Below are 20,947 nucleotides of genomic sequence, written 5' to 3' on the forward strand. Positions count from 1 at the left end.
TCAATTCTGGGAGTAAAATTACTCCCCCACCCACACTATGGAGCTCAAAAAATGTCAGGAAACTTGCTCCAAGATGGAAAATTCTTGGAGATTTAAGAGTGGATCCTGGGGAAGAACCCAAATGGAGTTTAGTGCCACAGAGCCCATGCTCAAAACAGCCATTTTCTCCAGTGGAATGGATCTCTGTAGTCTGGAGATCAGTTTTAATTCTGGGACCTCTCCAGGCAACAGTAGAAGAGAGCCAGTAAAAGAACTTCCTATATAGGTTAGCTTTTATTCCCATTTGACAGTTTAATTAACAATGTTTTTCTTTCTTTTCTCACAAATGTCTACGCTACTACATTATAACTGTCTAGTATTCATATTTGTGAACGCTTCTTGGTGTAATCTAGAATCCTACTATTAGGAATGTGTTCATAGAATTGCAGAGAAAGAGAGAGGGTGTCCTGCACCTCTACAAAGAAGCAACAAGAAGCCACGTTGTCCTTTCACCCTATGCTTGAACTATAATATATGGTTTTTTTAAGAACTTGAGTTGATGTTCTTCAGGGTTCCCCAATCTAGCTGAAGAAGACTTTCCCAAGTCTGGCAGATCCTTGCTAGCAGAGGGGCACTTGCATATCCTCCCAATGATTGAGAGGGGAGGTTTCCATCACCCTGGTTCTTCACTTCTCTCCTGACCCTGCTCCTTTCAGCTTCAGAAGCAAGAGCCAGTGTGTGTGCTCTCTGACCTATTTCCCTTTGAGAGCCAGTGTGGTGTAGTGGTCAAGAGGAGGTAGACTCTAAACTGGAGAACTGGGTTTGATTCCCCACTCCTCCACATGAGCAGCAGAGTCAGGATTATAGACATTATAGTTATTTCTGACTATAAATACCCCTCCTGTGACCATTAATAGTATGTGAGTCTTCTATCTAGACCATCCCTGTAAACACTAGTTACAGATCTTAGTTACCCCCTTTCACTAAGCTCTGTTTCCAAAAAATAATTCAATCAAGTAAAGGTGAAGATCACCTACTTTGGGTAACACAGATATCACCTGAATATTGGGAACCCTAATCTCCCTCTAGCCGATTTGGGTTTGGGAAAATAGCATGGGGACATCCAAACTAGGCCTGGTGTACTTAGGAAGATAAATTCCCCACAGCTGCTGTCTAGCTGGAAGGACTGCTGATTTGTTTTTTTTAAATGTTGTTTGGCACCTAGATTATAGTTATTCATCGATGAAGGAAAGACACTGCACATTGTCAGATGTACTTTCATATTTGAAACCCAAGTAATGAAGTTCTGGTTCACATCAAAGGTGGCCAAAAAGCTAGTGTCAAAATTATAGTGCAAGTCTAGAAGTAAATCTCAATATGTTCAGTTGCTATCAGGTTTATGTGCATAGGATTGCACTTTCGGGCACTTAGTAAGAGCCTGTGGCTAAGCCGATCTTTTGCCTACAGCACCATGTTGTTACCTGAAGCGGTGGAGGTCTTTTAGAACTGGGGAAATAGTGAGAGCAGATCTTTGGCTTAATGAGGGGTCGAGCAAGCTCAGAAACTTTGTTGCCTATGTATACATAAGGTTGCTTTTGCTAGAAATCTGCAGGACAGTGAAATAAGTTTACCAGTGTTATTAAAGGAAAAATAATAAACGTACAAGCACACAATAATAAAGGCAGCAGAGCACCCACACAGTCCTAGGATATTAGCAGTGTTGAAGGGATAGGTTTAGAGATAGATGGAGGGAATTGGGGGAATTTGGGGGGTGGGGGGAATACTGTATGAGATCCTGAAGTGGCTTTAGGTCCAAGAAGCAGAGTCCAAGAGCCACCTGGGCTCCAAGGACATGGGGGAGAAAGCAGATAGCATGCAGTACAGTTGAACCATAGGCTGCCTCAGAAATACTGGGTGCTGAGCGTTGGGGAGGAGTTATTTTATAGGGAGAAATGTACCCTCTGGCAATGCAAAGAGCTTAATCTTCTGGGGCAAAGGAGGGTCCTTGCCTTCCTGGAAGAAGACAAGGAGGACCATTACATTTAAGTGTTGGGTAGTTTGGGTGCTTGGTGCTAATGGGCTGAACCAGGGAGTGCCCAAGTTGATTCAGTTACAGCTGCAAAACAATGTAAATGTAAACAAGATGGTCTTTGAAGAGAAGTTAGTCAGAGGAAGAAATCAGGATTAGAGATGAGCTGGCAGAAACAGCTTGGAGCACGTTCTTTGCCTTCAGTAAGGTAAATAGACCAGGGCTGGAGATGGGAATGCTTTCCACAGCAGAAGGTATTGTTTCACCTTAATCCCTTCAGGAAGGGTGTGAGGCAGGTATTTTGCAAGGCAGATATAGGCAAATGCAAGACCTGATGCAAGATTTTCTGTCCTTGTGGGTACCCTAGCCAATGCAAAAAAGGGCACTTCCAGGCACCCCAAGGTACGGCAGGATGAGTAGAGACAGGGCTCCCCGAATTCACCATAAGTCAGTCTGATAACAACGTGGGATCAGGCATCAGGGTACCATCAACCTGCCAATGCTTTAGAACAGGGGTTTGCAACCTGTGGCTCTCCAGATGTTCATGGACTACAATTCCCAGCATGGCCAATTGGCTAACAGCAACCTACCCACCCACCCCTTGCTTATTGGTTTGCGATTCAATGAGATTTTGTTACTTGCTGCTTCCTCCAATACCCAGTAGATGGTAGCAATGTATCACCAATTCCCTTTAATGGAAGAAGGAAGAATTTGGACATTTTGAAAAATATTTGGTCCTTGAATTCATTTGATTATTATTATTATTATTATTATTAATTGGGTTTATATACACTTTACTCGAAGAATCAGGGCCAGTACTTTAACATATAAATAAGACACAATCAGATTAAAATAAACCCTTCCCCATTAAAATGCAGCATCAAATTAACATTAATATTAAATTTAACATTAGCACAAGATGGGTAGAATTTAAGGGGTAGAATTTTGATACATATACAAATATATATATTCAAGACTATTATGATGTGGAGGTGAGTTAAATTTAAAGGAAATTTTAAAACAAATTATAGTATATATGTTTTAGTAGGAAATAATTAGTCTGGAGATTAAGATATGATGGAAATGTGATAATATTGTGTACATGGATGTTATGACTGTACTTTTAAATTACCCATCTAAGGAATTGAATCTTGAATATTGTGTACATGGATGTTATGACTGTACTTTTAAATTACCCATCTAAGGAATTGAATCTTGTAACTGTATATTTTATTGTATGGACTTGTGCAGCAGCTGAAGGTACATCAGATTTGTATATAGCCATGGTGGCGAACCTTTGGCACTCCAGATGCCACGGACCACAATTCCCATCAGCCCCCGCCAGCATGGCCAATTAGCCATGCTGGCAGGGGCTGACGGGAACTGCAGTCCACAACATCTGGAGTGCCAAAGGTTCGCCATCACTGGTATATAGGTATTTTATGGACGAAATGATGTAGAAACATTTAAGGGCTGGTCTTTGAGCATAATAATAAAATTCTATTCTATTCACACACATATCCCAATATATTGGAAAGGCCATGATTGTCCACCATTCTACAGTTACATGCAGTTCTGGGTGTTCTGTATGGATATGTGTTCACTTTTATGAAATTTCATTCTCATTAGCTATGGGAAAAGGCTAACTTTGCAGGCACAGGTTGGGGCAAGGGGCAGGCAATCAACTCTACTTAAGACTGAACTGTTAATTATTTTATGAACATGCTGTTATGCCTACAGAAAGCAAAGAAGACCATTAAGGGCCACAGAAGGAAAGGAGATCACTTTTGTGATCCTACTTGTTTAAAAGAAAGTTAGAAAAAATTAATCTGAGCAAGCATAACAATTATAGCAATAATAACAGTAACACATTTTAGAAAGTGGATCTGCATTTGTAATCTTGTCATATTAAGAAAACTAAATTAACATTAGGTAGTATATTAGGATAGGAACAACCTTAATGATTAATCATTAAGCAATCTAGTTATTTCTTGCTTCTTTCTCATTTATTATATTTTAAAAATAAATTATTAGACAGATACATATACTTTTTGAACATAAAAAAGAAAACCATATTATGATTGTTCATGAAGTTCTTGCTCTAATCAGGTTATTAAAATGTTATTGATACTTAACTTGAAATTATTAATATCTATGTTTTTAAATTATGCATTATTCTTAAGCATATGGACCGTAACATCATAAATGACCGCGTATATGCCTGAATATGTCTTTATGTTATATAATACTTAATGTAGAGCTTCCATTTCTCTTTAAACTCATGTTCTGGTCATCTGTTTACAAAGTTAGTAAATTTAGCAATATTCTCTCATTTTGTCTTCCCAGTTTTCTTGGTTGGGAAATCTCTCTGTTTCTAGCTGGATTCAACTATATCTCTTGTTGCTGTTGATAAATACAGGAATAGTTCTTGTTGTTTTGTTGGTATGTGTATTGGAAGAGTGCCTAACAGTATAGTTTTTGGGTTCATTTGTAGTTTAATCTTCAATATTTTTTTGCATTTTATCCAGATTTTTTTCACATTTTTACAAGTCCACCACTTAAGGGAGAATGAACTGTTTCTTGACATTTCCAACATGTTCCCTTGTACTTTTTGTCCACTTTCCTAATGTCTTCCGGGGTTGTGTAAAACATTTTGTACTAATTTTCTTTCAGTAATTGGTGTGCAGTAAATTTAATGTTCTTAGTCCATAATGATTCCCATTGTTGAGTGGGACCCTGTAGGATTTTCAAGGCAAGAGATGAACAGAGGTGGTTCACCATTATTTCCTCTGCAGAGTAACCTTGGAATTTTTTGGTTGTCTTTCATCCAAATACAAACCAAGAAGAAGTTGCTTAGCTTCTAAGGTTCAGGAAGATTGGGTTAGTCTTGCCTACCTGTTGTACTCAATAGATAACCCAACTCAGGAGGAAGCAGAAATGTGGATTATGTTACACCTGTTATAAAGACATTTATTTATTTAGCTATTTAAACCACTCTCTCCCTCCTAGTGATGACCGAAAGTGGTTTGCAGTATAATTTGATTCTCACAAACAAGATTAGGTTGGGGGAGAGCACCAGTGCTTGTGCTTGCTGTGTGAAAAGGATTATGCTTTGCCTTTTTTCTGACTTGGAAAAAAAACATGCATGATTTTCCTGCAGAACATGTTGCTCACATGATCAAACATGAAGCTTCCTTTGAGTGACATAATTCAACTGATTAGAAAATACAGGTACCGAATATTGTGTGTGCTGAATATCTGCTACGAAGCATCCCCAGACATGACAACCTGCCATTTATTTTGTTCACCCACAGCTCCCTTTTCATGTCTGTGCAACCTGCTTCTGGGGAGGTTACCTGCTGCCTTTTTTTTTCTGGGATCCAAAAGCAGCTTACATTACTGACCTCTGACATTTCGCCCTCACAACATCCTTGTGAGGCAGGGCCATGTTGAGAGGGTGTGACCGACTCGAGGCCACCAGGCAAGCTTCGGAGACATAGTGGGAATGTGACTCTTGATTTCCCAGATTCTAGTTCAGCATGCTTACCAATGGACTATTTGAGTGCTGAACTAATGTAACTGCTGGATCGAATCGAGTCCAGAATGCCTACTAGGTTGTATTGGAATGGAGATTGCTAATCGGAATATATACCGATGTATGAAAATTAGACTAAGATGCAAATACATAGACATTCAGATCCATCGAGAACCAGACATAATATTGGAATGACTGCAAATCACCCTGAGGTAAATTACGTTGCTCAAAATTTTTCGTTGTGGGCATCCCCTACGGGACGCGTGAGGGACCAGGAGGCCAACATCACCCAGGAAACAAACGTCTCCCCTTCGACGCAGGCGGGATCCTCTTTCTTGTCACGCAATTGGCTAGCCACGGCTTACGTCACGGAGAGGCAGCGCGCGAACACCTGAAGGCCCATCTCCGTTCTTTCCCTCTGCTCGTGACGCATCGAGCGCGTCACCTGGTTTCTCTGATTCCTTTCGGCGGCGCTTACTGACAGACGCTAAATGACGTGACGGACTTTTGGGCCCGCCGTGGAGGGAGGCTGGGCAAGAAGCCCCGGGAGGTTTTTTTGTGAGGGGATTCCCATTGGCTGGCGGGACGGGCGAGCCCAAGACGCGGGAGGAGGAGACGACGACGGCTCCCTCCTCCTTTTTCTCAGCCGCATAACAAACTCCCCCTCCCTCCCTCGCCAAGGTCTAAGGAAGGAAGCAGAAAGGGCGGGGCTTGAGGCGCGCGGGGCTTCGCTCGGTCGAGCTGTAGCGTCGGCCGCCATTTGTGAGGGAAGAGAGCGGAACGTCGCAGGCGAGCGGGAACCTGCGGTGAGAGAAGACCGTTGGGAGCACCGCGGGAGGAGGGGGGGAAGTTGAGAGACGCGTAGGGGCAGGTGAGGAGCCTTTCTCCTCAGGCCGGCTGAGAAATGGACGGGAGGGGGGAAGGTGGTGCCCCCTGGTTCGCCTGTCGTCTCTTTCTCAAACCCTGAGTGGCCGACCTGGGAAGGATTCTCTCACCACCCCCGGCTACTCCCAGTCTCAGGCCTTGCGCTGCCCGCGTATTAAGTGGGAGTTCCGAGGACCCTGCAGAAGGTCTCCCTCAGCTTCGCCGTGCCGTTGCGGCCCATGCTCTGTGGTGGTTTTCGTAGGTGAAGGCAGCGAACTGGGCACCTGAGCGCTTTGAGATAGAGTTGCCATGTGTGACATGGGAAATTCCTGGGCATTTGGGGGGAGGGGGAGGGGAGGGGTTTCAGTAGGGTTGAATCTGCCCATGGAGTTGACGTTTGTTCCCACAAAACTCATCTCGAGTCTGGAGGCTCTCCCCTGGAGACTAGCAGTCCTGCGTTCCTGTACTTTCTCGCTCGCTCTCTTCCCCCACCTTTCTGTCTTCTTACCATGGGAGGCTTCTTTTTCGAAGTAAATAATAGGGGGTTCCCAACAGTACTCCATGGAGACTGGCAGTAACTGGCGGGCAGCAATTGGGGATGTTATGAGACTCAGTTTTAAGGCAAACCCCAGATGAACTTGTGGAACAAGTCTAAAACTTAAAAAAAACCCAATAGTTCTTTAAAATTTAACATATTCTGTTTTTGTGAGTCAGACCTCACTTTATTGGATGCATGGAGTGGCCCTTCAGAGCAGCTAGGTTTACACGTGCAGTTCTACCAACAGAGAAGAGCGTAGTAAAGTGGAGGGAACTTACGGAGAGAGGCCGTTGTAAAACAACACTGTAAATTCTTCTTTGTCCTGCCATGGGAACAAAAATATTCTTGTTTCAGGATACTGAAGGGGGCTTGACATTATCCCTAAAAGTCCAGATCTGTAGCTGGACTTGAGTCACAAATGTATGGATTCTAATTCAGGCTCTGTCACACACATAGTTAAGTCTTCTGCTGATTGAGGGTCCCCTCCTTTACTGTGAAAAGGGGGTACTTTAGCTAGTTCATAGTATGGTTATTGGTCTGGAGCTTGTGAACACTTGGCAGTCAAAAAGTGCCAGGTGAACTACTGATTGCTTAGTCCTCGCTATAGAAAGGTTTACAAGTGTGCTTGTAACTTCTATAACTGTATTTCATTGTTTAATGACTGTTTGAAGTACACCAATGAACTTAGGCTAGGTGAGAAAAAGGCAGACAGCATCTTCAGGGTGTGTTGTGTTTTTGCCTACTGAAGGCAAAGTTGGCGATCTCATTACCTTGCTACTTAATCTCTTCCACCCAAATAAACCAGAATGGATTGCATTGCTTAATTTGGCATGGTTGCTTCTTAGTCCTAAACTGTATCCTGGGTGTTGTTTTAAAGAAGATGCTGAATACAAATGAAATGGAAGCCATTTACTTGTACATCCTGTTCTTGACATGGGAGATCAGATTGTGATGGAAGAATCTGTAGCTATCATGAATCAACCTCTGCGAATTGCCAAGAACTTCACTTATGTATGTTCTACAGGAAAATGATTCCCGGTCTGTTTATGTGTTAGAAAGTTCCGATTTGGCATGTTTCTGCATTGGTTGTAAAAAATAATGCAACAGCCATTTTTTCTATGATATCAGGCTGAATTGAAACATACCTTTTAAGCCCTAAGTAGCAGTTTAATGGTTCACAGACACTTGTAAGTTCTTTATTTCCTTTCATAAGATCTACAGGACATAAAATATGAATATTTGCCTAGTAAAGTTAAACATATTTAGGTGAAGGAAAACAAACTAGATGTAAAGAGTATTGTAGTCTTGTCTTAAATAGAACAAAATGATTTATAGAGGTCAGGTTTTAATCTTAAACCAGCCGTATAGGAAATCAAGCTTGCTTCCTTGTAAAAAGGCACCTGAAGGGTGCTTTCCCCTCATTTTGACTCATGGTGATATGGAAGCACTGTGATGTGGCTTCCTTCAAGGTACATTGGGTAACAGACTAACATTTTCTTTTTTTAGGGACACTATGAGTGAAGAGCAGTTTGTTAACATTGACTTGAATGATGATAATGTTTGCAGCGTATGCAAATTAGGAACGGAAAGAGAGACTCTTTCGTTCTGCCACATTTGTTTTGAGCTAAACATTGAAGGTAAGTGCAGTTCAATATTTAATATTGTGTCTTTCCGGAGGGGGTCAGCAATATTGGCTTGCTACCAAAACTCTTACTTTTATTTTATCTCCCCTCAGTCCTGGTATGCGCAGAAAGCAGGAATTTCCCCAAGGTAGAGATGAAGTACAAATATTCAGCAGAGAGACATCAGCCGTTTGCTAGCTTTCTCCAAAATACAGGTTGTGACAGCTTAGGGGAAGACATAAAAGCTTCTGGGCATCCTCCTCATTAGCAGGACAGGAATGTGCAGCAAGTAGATTTGTAGATTGCTGTTTGGAAAGTCCTAGATGAAGGCAATGGGTGGATCTAAAAACCAGATAATGAAAAGGGAAAAGCTTCGCTGACTAGGAAAGCTGTGCCCTTTGCCAAGATGAAGTGACCCAGTGATACCTAACTGAGTGAAAATTCTCAAGGATTTTTCTTAAGTAATTGTAATTTGAATGTGTTTCTAAGTTATATGGATTATTCACTTCAATGATTTAAATGCCTGAACAAAGCACAGTCTTACTGCATCTGAGGAACAGTTTTATTATTGTAAGTGTGTAAATACCTGGTGTGAAGCAGTACTTTGCATCTTTGACTGAAATTGGTGGTTGTGGGTTTTTCAGGCAGTGTGGCTGTGGTCTGGCAATTTTTGCTCCTATCATTTTGCCTGCATTATGGCTGGCTTCCCCAGAGGCATGACATGGTGAGATTTGTGCGAGGGAGAGAAACACATCACACTGTGGGCATAATGTGGGTGAAGCGTTAAGAGCAAAAAAACCAAACCACTGCCATAAGCTTGGAAAACACAGAACAGTCAGTTGATTCTGGCTGTGAAAGCCTTGGACAATACTTTAGCTGAAACGTTTGAAAGTATGCAGAAGTTACTGGAATGGATCTCATTTTTCTTTCTGTCACTGGAAGGCTTATTGGGGGGAAAGGGTTCAGCCACTAGTGGAACTGAGTCATAGAACCTGTTCCTTTTATCCCTAATATGTAGAACATCTAAATATCAGATACCAGCAGAAACTTTCTGCTTTTGTGCATCCCAGCAATGTTCTAACGTTTTTTTCCAGTTGAAAAAACTGTGGTCTGCATCCAACCTGGCTCTGTGAAGATACAATCAGTTGACTAGAATATTAAGCTTGGATAGGAGACATTTATCTCAAAATCTCCATATTCACTGTATGTGGTATTGGTCAGTGTGAAATTTTATAACCTGTTCCTGCCTCTCATGAGAATAAAATACTGCTCTGAACTGGAAGCAGGTGAAAAATACATTGCACTTGGATTACTGGGATTACAAAAGTTAGGAATATGTTCTTCCAAGCACAAAATTATATTGATGCTTTGATCAGTTTGCCTATTTATTTTACAGCAAAATTAACTGGAGCATACATCCCATGAAAAAAACCCCTCATTAGTGCATGTACATTTGCAGCACTTCAGTCGATATTTATGCTCTCCCCAAACATGAAAGCCTGAAACAACTTTCTTCAGTTTGAGGCGAAGAGAGACATAAAGATGGCTATAGTTAGCTGGTGGGCTACAGCAATGAAGCTGTGTTTCTGTCTGTCTGTTCTTTGTTCTCTGAACATGCCCAGCTGTTAGCAGAACTTGGAAGAGTGGAGACTTGCACACAAAAAGAAAACAAGCCCAGCAGATGTTGCATAAGAGAAACACAAGCTGGGTACAAAAGCTAATGCATACAATCTGATCGTCAGTTGTGGGACATTACAAAAAATGACTAATGCTTTCTACAGGGGAGGGAACTGCTCTGAAACGCTCATTAAAATAATAGATAATTTAAGGGTAGTTCTGCCTTCCTCTGCATGTATCCACTTGATGGTTTAAATATCTTGTTCTGTGTTCAGCCAAGAAAATAGATACAACATGCTGAGACAGGAATTCCTTTGAGTGTTTTTGTTTAAATCTTATCTATAGAGGGCAAGCAAAAGCAGGGTTTTGGGTTTGTGTGTGTGGGTTTTTTTGCAAGATCAAACCTTGAAAAACAGGCTCACTTCACTCCTGTGCATAGCTCAAAATTGAACTTCATTTTTATGTGCAATTTCCTTCAGTTTGCAGGCTTTGACTTGTTGGCTGATGTGCAAATCAGGATTCCACACCCTGGTTTAATTCTAGTTTTGAATGAAGAGAGCAAACCATGTGTTAACTTGCTGCTCCTTTAGTAATGTTGAGTCCACTATAACCCAATGTCTTATAACTGCCTCAGTGAGTGTCAGCTGGGCCCTCATGGGAAGCTTGGTGTCCTTCAGGACCTCAGCCCTCCCAACCAGCAGCAGTTCTGTCCTGTTAGGATTCAGTTTCAACTTGCTTACAGTCAGCCCTTTAACTCCAGCTCAGGACCTCTACAGCCACACTGGATGATTTGGGTAAGGGGATATAAAGCAGGCAGTTATTGGCAAATGGATGACAGCCTGCTTTGAAACCACAAATGATTTCTCCAAAGAACTTTACATGGAGGTTAAATAGGATTGGGGGATCTCTGTGTAAGGCTGAACCTTGAGTCCTCAGGACACATCTACCTCTGATCCCAGCTGGTCTCAAACAGCAAGCCCCTGAGCCATGTCCTTAAAGAAGAGCCTGCTGGATCAGACCAGAGTCCATCTAGTGCAGCACTCTGCTACTTTCAATGGCCCACCAGATGCCTTTGGGAGCTCACATGCAAAATGTGAAAGCAATGGCCTTCTGCTGCTGCTGCTGCTGCTCCCGAGCACCTGGTCTGCTAAGGCATTTGCAATCTTAGATCAAGGAGGATCAAGATTGGTAGCCATGTATCGACTTCTCCATAAATCTGTCCAAACCCCTTTTAAAGATATCCAGGTTAGTGGCCATCACCACCTCCTGCGGCAGCATATTCCAAACAGCAATCATGCATTGCATGAAGAAATGTTTCCTTTTATTAGTCCTCATTCTTCCCCCCAGCATTTTCAATTTATTCCCCTTGGTTCCAGTATTGTGAGAAAGAGAGAAAAATTTCTCTCTATCGACATTTTCTACCCCATGCATAATTTTATAGACTTCAATAATATTCCCCCTCAGACTTCAGTCATATCCCCCCTTCAATCATATCCCCCCTCTCCAAAGTAAAGAGTCCCAAACGCTGCAGCCTCTCATGAGGAAGGTGCTCCAGTCCCTCAATCATCCTCGTTGCCCTTCTGCACTTTTTCTGTCTCTTCGATAACCTTTTTGATATGTGGGGACCAAAACTGAACATAGTACTCCAAGTGCTGTTGCATCACTGTTTTATGTAAGGGCATGGCAATCTTTGCAGTTTTATTATCAATTCCTTTCCTAATTATCCTCAGCATAGAGTTTGCCTTTTTCACAGCTGCCATGCATTGAGTTGATATTCCTATGGGACTATCAACTAAGACGCCCAATCCAAAGCACATTCCTACCTCCAGATGCCTCAGCAAGATGGCATGGCCACAGTATCAAAGCCTGGTGGTAAATCCAGTAAGAGCAACCAAAGTGTTGCCTACATCCAAATGGAAGTCATAAGCTAAAGTCATTAGTGCTGCCTCCATCCCATCGCCTGGCCTGAGAGTAGGCTGAATGAGAACACATACCTCAGCAAGGAAGTCCTGGAATAGTTCTACCATAGCTGCCTATTACCTTGCCCAGAAGTGGCAAATTAAAGGCTGGACAGTCATTGATCCTCTCATTCTTCTGAACTGATGGCATTTTAAATAGGTGACTATTCACTGACCAAAGTATGGTGCCATAATAGTAACCTCCAAAGTAATCATAATAGTGGTCTAGCAGCTAATTAATAATAATTGATTCTTAGTCCATTCATAGGCCAGTGCTGTTCCAGGGGTATGATTGGATTCTGCCCCTGCCCCTGAGAGCGTTTAAACAACTTCAGTTTGAACCCCCTGGGCCCGAGGCTGTGAGCCCAAGCCAGAGCCCTTTTACTTGCACTTTCCCAAAAGTGGGTGCATCAGCTGTGCAAAAGCAGACAAGTGCATTAAGTGCAGGCCTTCATGGCTCCAGTTCTCTAAGATCTTCCATAATTACATAAATGTTGCTTTGATCTTGATGGGAAAATAGTCTAGCGTGGTGTAGCCAGTGTGGAAGTCAGCATAGTGTAGTGGTTAGGAGCAAATGAATTCTAATCAGGAGAACCAGGTTTTGATTCCCCACTTCTCCACATGAGTGGCAGAGTCTTATCTGGTGAACTAGATTTGTTTCCCTACTCCTACATTCCTACTGGGTGACCTTGGGTTAGTCACAGTTCTTTGGAACTCTCAGCGCCACCTGCCTCACAAGGTATCTGTTGTGGGTTGAGGAAGGGAAGGAGTTTAAAAGCCCCTTTGAGTCTCCTTACAAGAGAGAAAAGGGGGGATATAAATCCAAACTCTTCTACTCTTGTTCTATTTGGGAAAATTATACAATACAGTATTTTAAAGTTAATATGTCTTGAGAATTAATTCCGTTTCTCTGAGAGATCTAGCTGCCTGTTTTGAACTTTTTAAGAACTCGTAGCTGGAATTTTAAGCTGAAAGGCAATTTTGTTGGATGGAAAGACTTGGATCTCATGGAGGATTCTTAAAGGCAGAAGAGGGTGGTTTTCACCCATTCTTGCCTTCTACTGTAAGCCTGACTCCCACAGTACTGTTTTTGGAAATGCCCTGTTCCTCAGGAGCTCCATTTCATCGTGGCTGCTTTTTAGTTGCCGTTGGAGGAGAGAGTTATGTTCCATCCACAGACATTTACACTGGGTCCAGTCTAGAATGTCAGCCTTGCCCCCTTTCCTAGAACATATGGGGAAAAGTAGACATTTATGGGACTAAGAAGAGACATCAGATTTCTGTTCTTTACATGGTGTCCACGTTCACCACCACAAAATAAAAAAAGTCATGTGCCTAGTTGAGCAAAACAGCTGCTGTGTCCTTCTAATTGAAACAGTAACTCATTTCTGCCTACTGGAGAATTATGCACTTGCATGCTCACAGTGCACAGTGTATTGTATTCTGTGTACCGTATGTATGACTCCCGTTTACAACCAATGTGCCTGTTGTAATCACAGGCCTATGTAGGGGTGCTTGGTCAGTGGCATGTCAAGCTTCAGTTTGCAAACCAGCAAAAGACTTCCATACTGCAACATTAGAGTGGCCCAAGTGACTCAAGGACCCAGACTAGTCTTCCCATGGGTATAACTTGTTATGCCCTGAAGTATGATTTTCCCACCCATTTGGTGTTAATGGAGGGAAGGAATGTTGCACTCCATAAGCAAAAGTTTTTGCACTCATAAAAATTCTAGTCTGTCTCCAAGTCAAGGCTACTTTGCAAAATCAAAGATACTAACAATGGTTGGTGGTTTTGGTGAGTGGGGGTGCTGTTCAGAGAATTTGTTTTCTAATAATGGACCATTCCTTTCTTGAAAGCATCTTGGAAGAACAGCTCTTATTTTCAACCTATAATTTACAGAGCTTTCCATTTGAACTAAAAGTATGGTTGCAGTATTTTGTTAGTTTCATTTTTGTGACTCTTACCAACGGTGTCAATACATTTCAAACAACCAGTTTCTTGATAAACAGATGGTTAATTAAAAACTGGCATTGAATTGGGATGCTGTAAGCACCAGTATTCCCTTTGTAATGCAAGACTGTTATCCATCTGCAGTTCTATGCTATTTATGCTCTATGAAGGGAGAAAGCATGAGGAGACAACATCTAAAATACTCAGTTGTTCAGAAACTTCACATAGGTTGGATTCTCTTGTGTTAACCATGTTTTGACATTTTAGGAAGAATCCAGTCAAGTATAACACCATATACTTCTGCTCATACCCATTGAGAATTAACAGTTCTCACTGTGGGATACCATGCAACAGTGATAGAAATAAGAAAACAAAGATTGAATAATACAAGAACAGCAGGGAGGGGAACCAACACAAACATAGAGAAGTGCTATTTCACTCAACAGATAACTAACTAGTAGAATTTAGGATGTAGGATTGATAAATGGCTTTAAAATTCATAGAGGATCCCAACAATACTCATGCTAATTGCCAAAGAGAACAGTTATACTTAGAAGCAGCAAATCTGTGAATATCTATGCTGAGGAGAACAATAGGAAGAGTCTTTGACCTCTAGGCAAAACAGCCTGGCATGGTGCAGTTTGTTACACATGCTGGAGGTTGCTTATCCTTTCGCTACATGGTTACATTCAAAACAGTAATATTTCCAGATTTCTGGACTGCTACAGTAGGAATGAATGATCAGAAGTTTACAATTTCCTGCTTATGTAGTAAGAGATAACATGTGGTAAGCTTCAATGGCTATCCTGTTGCTTCCAGACATCTGATTCCACAAGAACTAGTGTGGCCTTCAAATACTTGGAAGAGCTTCACTGATTCCGAATTGGGATGTTGAGTCGGTAGTTGAAATCTGTTTGGAAATCAGTTCTCACACATGCAGCCAATCTTTTGGATATAGCAGAACAATTCATTATTGGAAAGTACTGTTCTCAATATGGTTTTGGAATCGTTGTTATCATTTGGCAAGTTTACAAGTGCAATGTTCCAGTAGGAAATCCAGTAGGAAATCCAGCAACAAGTTCTTGATACTTGCCCTCTTAATGTTTTCTCCGAGGTTTCAAAATAGTCCTAAAATAATTTTTGCTGTGTTAACTTGTGATTTTTAAACCATTTATTCTTTTCTCAGGAATACCAAAGTCTGATCTTCTGCATACAAGATCATTAAGAGGGCACAGAGACTGCTTTGAGAAATTCCACTTAATAGCAAACCAGAGTTGTCCACGATCAAAACTCTCCAAAAGTACTTATGCAGAAGTGAAAAACATCTTAAGCAAAAAAATTAACTGGATTATACAGTATGCACAAAACAAAGATTTGGATTTGGATTCAGAGAGTTCCAAGCAAACACAGCACCGTCTGTTTGGCTTCAGACATCAGAGAGAGAGAAAGCTACTTCCTCAGTTTGATTCCCAAGTTCCTAAATACTCTGCAAAATGGATAGATGGGAATGCTGGGAGTATTTCAAGCTGTTCACAAAGTATTTTGGAACAAAGAGAATCCAATGATTTTAGACTTGACGTGTTGCAACAAACAGGTGCTACATTTTGTTGCAGTGGTACATTGTGGTCTAGTCATAACCAGGCATCCAAGGTGGAAAAAGCTAAAACTGACCCAAACACCTGCATCCGAAGAACACCCCAGTATAGCAGGGAACAATGTAAGTAGAAGCAGTGATTATTTTTGTTCTGTGTGCTTTAACAAAGGTTAGTTCATAATCTTCACTGACTGAGCATAGTTGTTTGAGAGGTACTGAAAATAAAATGAAAGTAAATTTCACACTACTATACAATCACCAGGGTTTATCAAGATAGAACAGGTGAGTGAGTTAGTTGTGCCATCTAAAATGAGGTAAATCTTGTCATTTTGTCCTTGTCAATTTGTAATAAGCATATCCCATTCTAGTGATTCATATCAAATAGAATTGTGATTGAACCAGTGCAGACTCAGTAACACTTCACCTTAGATACTCATCAGCCACATCTGTTTCAGTCTCAGGTGTCACTGCAGTTCTGTTTTATTCAATCCATTATTGTGAGTTGCATCCACTTTGAACACAACGCGTTGAGGTTTTTTTTGCATGCATTTAGTTTGAGAATGTTCAGAGACACATTTTGCATTCACTTACTGCAGTTCTGTGGCAGCTTGACAGAATTCAGAAGCAGCTGCATGTCTGTGGTGGATGTTCCAGAGTTAACTGACATTCAGTTTCAGCTGAGCAATAAGCTTTTTGTTCTCATGAATATCAAAGTAACAGTGGTGGTTTGGAAGTATGAAACCCCTGTAGGAGAAAATATGAAAATGTCCTGATCATAGTAGGATGTCACGTTGCCGTACTGGAAGTCTGACATTTTCGTAAAGCTTTGAAATTAAATAGTATTTTCCAGTGTTCTGATTTATGACTGCAGAGGAAGGTGGGGCCACACCTCAACACTGGAGAGATGACTGAGCAGCTTATTAATTTGCTACTCTTTCCGCAACAGTTTGATACTGAGATGCAAGTAAAACTTGTTGAAGGGGATGATTGCATTACTGTTTGTCGAATGATTTTCCTCTCCTAAGATGCCTAGCTGTGATTTGTTTTGCTTTCATGTTTCAGTGAGTATGATGACTCTTGGAGAGGTGCAGCAACTGAGCGAGAAACTGCTGAAGCAAATACAAGGTGAGAGAAAGATGGATTATATGGTGTGGTGGCTGTGGCTGGCAAGAGAGAAAACCCTAAGGAAAACCACTGGACAAAAGATTGTCCAGTCCCTCACTCTGGCCTTTCCTATGTATTCTTTAAACCTCAGCCAAGCATAATCAAATACTAGGAAGGATATGAGCTTTAATTAAAGGCTTGGAAGCATGTAAGCGTCATGAAGTCTCTTATTTGGGAAACCAAGACTGTAATTATTTATGAAGTAAGTAGAAATCACTTTTTCATAGCTACTTGATTAGATAGACAAGACTCAAATGGAGATGAACAACAACTGTTTATTTAACAAAAAATAAAGTATTTAATAGGGTAAACGTCTTATGTGAATTGCTTTAGGGTATAAAGTAAAACCCGCTTTGAACATCACCCCTGTAGGGTACAGATTTTTCCCCAGTGATAATAACTACTTTGTAGCTGAGCTTCAAGTAACGCAAAGCCTAAGGGAGATGTTATTCCCTTTTCTTCCGACAGGATGCCTCAGTTGAGTAGGTTTCACTGGAACCTATTTCCATCCTTTCCAGGTTCAAGGTTCCAGGCTCTTAACACACAGAGCACCTGTTCACCGAATATATACACATAACTTTATGAATGTCGGGCCTTTAACAGGATGCTTATTTGCCTTACTGAAACTAGCTTTCCTCCCTAAGCCAGCCACAGATCCTAAATAAAAGCCAAATAAGTTGGTTAAACTGATGCTGTTATCCAGAGTCACAAAATCCCCTGTCTGAGGAATAATATTTTCCTCTCACCTCTTAAGCTGAGGCTAGCTCACCCCCTTTTCATTCATCGACGTTCCATGAGCTTTGATTGGCTAACTATCACTTGAATTTGCATGAAGCCAAAATCATGGATGGGTTCAGAGCCCTGGAGGAGAGGCAGGACTTTTGGAGGTGATTGCTGTGTACTGTGTTTGCAAAAGCAAAACTTGATTTAGTTTCTAAATGTTCCAAGCTGAAGCAGCACTTCTGAATTGGTAGACTCAGGTCTTGTAACATCTTAGAGTCTCGACGAGATTTTTGGGATATAAGAGTCAGTCTGATGAAAGGAGCATTGACTGTTGAATATGCCCAAATCTTTTTGGTCTCTGAGATGCGACTGGACCAAAAATCTATAGACCAACATGGCTACCTTCTGAAAGCACTTTTGAAAATTGGTTAGTAAGTCGGTTTGTCTGTATTAACCTTAGCAAATATTCTCTCTACATGCATACCCACCTCTCACAAATATGTGGCAACTATTGAATAAAGTGAGTTCCAACTCATTGTGTACATCTTTGGAAATAATAGCTTAACTTGATGTCAAAACTTCTTTCAGATGTATTTGAAGACCTAACTCAGCAAGTGCAAGAAAAAGACTCCTTGGCTTCACAGCTTAATGTCCGTCACATCGCCATTGAACAGCTGCTGAAGTACTGTTCCAAATTACCATGTCTGCAAATGGGACGGGCAGCAGTGAAATCCAATATATCCATTTAACAGCACCTATGCTTGCGTTTACCCTCTTCCTTGAGCTGAGTTGTGTGCACTTGAGAAACGTTTGGAGAGACTCATAAAGTTGTCTATATTACATGATGCAAAGGAAGTTACATGCAGTGTTCTTTTTTAAAAACAATAAAATCTTGACATTAGTTTTGACTCTGGAAGTCACCTGGATCTTCCATAATTAGCAACATTCCCTCCAGTCACTGATGACAAATAATTGTGACTGTACGGGCAGTCAGAAGTCCTTTTGTTAATAAGCTGGGAGATAAACAGGTGAAATATAGTATTTAGGTACTGAGAATGTGGAGAAACCAGTGTTCATGAAATTCACATTTCTTATTTATTGCAAGCAATATTTTATTACTGAAATTTTATACAAGAAGAAACTATTTTAGGTACTTTTCCACATCTCTTTATAAAAATTTTGAATTAATGGAGTAACTTTTTTGCCTTGTGTAATGATTGTTTACCCCCTTTTCAACTTGGTGGTGTTATCTTTCATGATGAAAATTATTTTAAAAAAACCTTTAAAAAACTTGTTTTCCAAAGACACAATCTCAGTGGCTGTAATGTATTACTTTTAATTTTCAGCAGTGTAGAATTTCTTGGGCATGGATTGTATCTTAATAGAAGGAATTTAAGCACAGCATCTCCTTTGGAATGACAGTTCTTTTATTATATGCAGAGCTGGAGTTCGGTTTTGTATGTGAATTTCTAATGCTTAATAGAAATATCTGGCTTCAAAGAAATAAACCTATGATACCTCATGGAAATAGCTGTCTTTTTACTTTTTCATGCTGTGGTAACTTGCTAGGGAAAGCTTTCACCTTAGCAAAAAAAGGCTGAGACATATAGCTCTTTGGTCTGCCATAGTAAATGTCCATCTACAGGGAGCTTTTTATACTTTGGCAATGGTATTCAAACAATGGTATTCAAACACTTTCTAAATGCAAAGTATTACACTGTAAAGACTTTACTTGGTATTATAGAGTACACTTCCCTAAAGGTGAGGGGTACAGAAGGGGAGTTATAAGTGGAATAGAAAAGGGATCAATACAGTGGACTAGAAGTTAAGTAAATCTTGCTGTGCCTGTGTCTCAGCTGCAGGGACAAATGTTCAATTTCTAGTCCTCTGGAGTGGCTGGCACAAATGTATGCTTACAGCTGTAAGCTATTTTTTTAGAAGAACAGCCAAACAATAGTACATTCTTCCTCCCTCCCCACTTTTCTATTTAAATGTAGGCTTGAAATGTGCTTGTTCTGGTCACATTCTACAGGAAGGGAAGTTGTTGCTAGTTATAAATACAGCTAAGAAATAAAATGTGATTAATTAACCATGAATCAGAAGCATACTTTGGTTTATAAACTGACATGTCTCATACAGGATATTGTGCATCCAAGCATTTGCTTTTATATTTGGGATTTTTAGTGAATTTCATCTTTTCCTTTCCCCTGCAATCAGCTTTGGAAGGGAGGTGCTTGCTCTGCTGGGAAGGGGGGAACTGACTTGACTTTGCTTTCTCTCATCTAGCCAGTCTTCAAAGTGTTTTTGTTAATACTGTTTCACTTTGACAGGGCTTTCATTATAGGCGTGTTGAACATTGTACTGTGCAATACATTACAATGATCTTAGTCTTACTTATGCAAAACATTCCCATGAGGCAAATAAATATTTGAAAGGCTGCCTTGAAATTCTAGTCACCACTTGTTTAAAGCAGAAATGCATGGGTGGACATCTGTACAACCACCAGTTGATTCCACTTTAACATTCTGTCTAAACACTGTTCTGACAGCTGATCATTTTGCCTAATGAACCTTAATTGATGGTGTGGCCTCAAAGTTTGACTTTTCATATCGGCCAATGCTTTGTTCCATTGCAGAATCTATGTATCTAATTTTGAAGTGTGCCCCCTGCTTGCAGATTAAATCCTCAACGGGTTTTCCTGCAGACTTGGGGGACCCCTGCAGAAAATTTTGAATTGTAAGAAAAAACAATCAGATGTTTAACCCCCCTCCCCCAAAAAACCCTAAATAAAGCATTTTCAGCACTTGACCATCTACCTTTAGCAACTGCCAGCATCCCACACCAGTTTAGAGGCAGCTGCTCTGGACCAGTAAGACACCAGTAGCCAATCTATGCCTGTCTGAGGTGGCAGGGGATGCCGACAGCCACCTAGAGATCAGGACTGTGTGTGAAGGAGCCTCCCTTGCCTGGTGACTCTGCCGCTTGCTTGCCCACGAAGATTGAGACCGAGGGGGATTTCCCCTGTGAGTTTTGGGAGGCCCCATTTGTGTCTTCTGTGCAACTAACTGATAAGTGCATCTGATGGTTGCTTAGCAACCAATATGTACTAAAGACGAAACTGAGCTGGTCAACTCCAAAGAGCTCACAGCATCTTCTGTCAAAGGCAAAGAAGGGTATACACTCCAAAGTCAGCATCTAGGACAGGGGTAGGGAACCTGCGGCTCTCCAGATGTTCAGGAACTACAATTCCCATCAGATGGGAATTGTAGTTCCTGAACATCTGGAGAGCCGCAGGTTCCCTACCCCTGATCTAGGACAAACACTTCATTTCTTACCCCTGACGACCCAATCTGTTTGTGTGCAGCCTCTGTAT

At 41.1% G+C, this 20,947-nt stretch overlaps 1 protein-coding gene across 1 annotated transcript; it reads left to right on the forward strand.

The window, feature by feature from the left end:
* The first annotated feature begins 6,108 nt into the window (after positions 1–6,108).
* LG01H21orf91 (linkage group 01 C21orf91 homolog) lies at positions 6,109–19,096 on the forward strand. The gene is made up of 5 exons (XM_048515073.1): positions 6,109–6,349; positions 8,452–8,582; positions 15,280–15,810; positions 16,750–16,812; positions 18,163–19,096. The coding sequence occupies exons 2-5, from the start codon at positions 8,459–8,461 to the stop codon at positions 18,321–18,323; spliced, it is 879 nt and encodes a 292-aa protein (XP_048371030.1). The 5' UTR covers positions 6,109–6,349; positions 8,452–8,458; the 3' UTR covers positions 18,324–19,096.
* The last annotated feature ends 1,851 nt before the right edge of the window (positions 19,097–20,947 follow it).

Source organism: Sphaerodactylus townsendi, linkage group LG01, assembly GCF_021028975.2.
Source record: "Sphaerodactylus townsendi isolate TG3544 linkage group LG01, MPM_Stown_v2.3, whole genome shotgun sequence".
Taxonomy (NCBI): domain Eukaryota; kingdom Metazoa; phylum Chordata; class Lepidosauria; order Squamata; family Sphaerodactylidae; genus Sphaerodactylus; species Sphaerodactylus townsendi.

Coding starts and splice junctions, on each gene's coding strand:
- LG01H21orf91 (XM_048515073.1), top strand. CDS start 8,459: ATGAGTGAAGAGCAGTTTGTTAACATTGACTTGAATGATGATAATGTT. Junction 8,583..15,279: donor TTTTGAGCTAAACATTGAAG/GTAAGTGCAGTT, acceptor TTCTTTTCTCAG/GAATACCAAAGTCTGATCTT. Junction 15,811..16,749: donor CCAGTATAGCAGGGAACAAT/GTAAGTAGAAGC, acceptor TTCATGTTTCAG/TGAGTATGATGACTCTTGGA.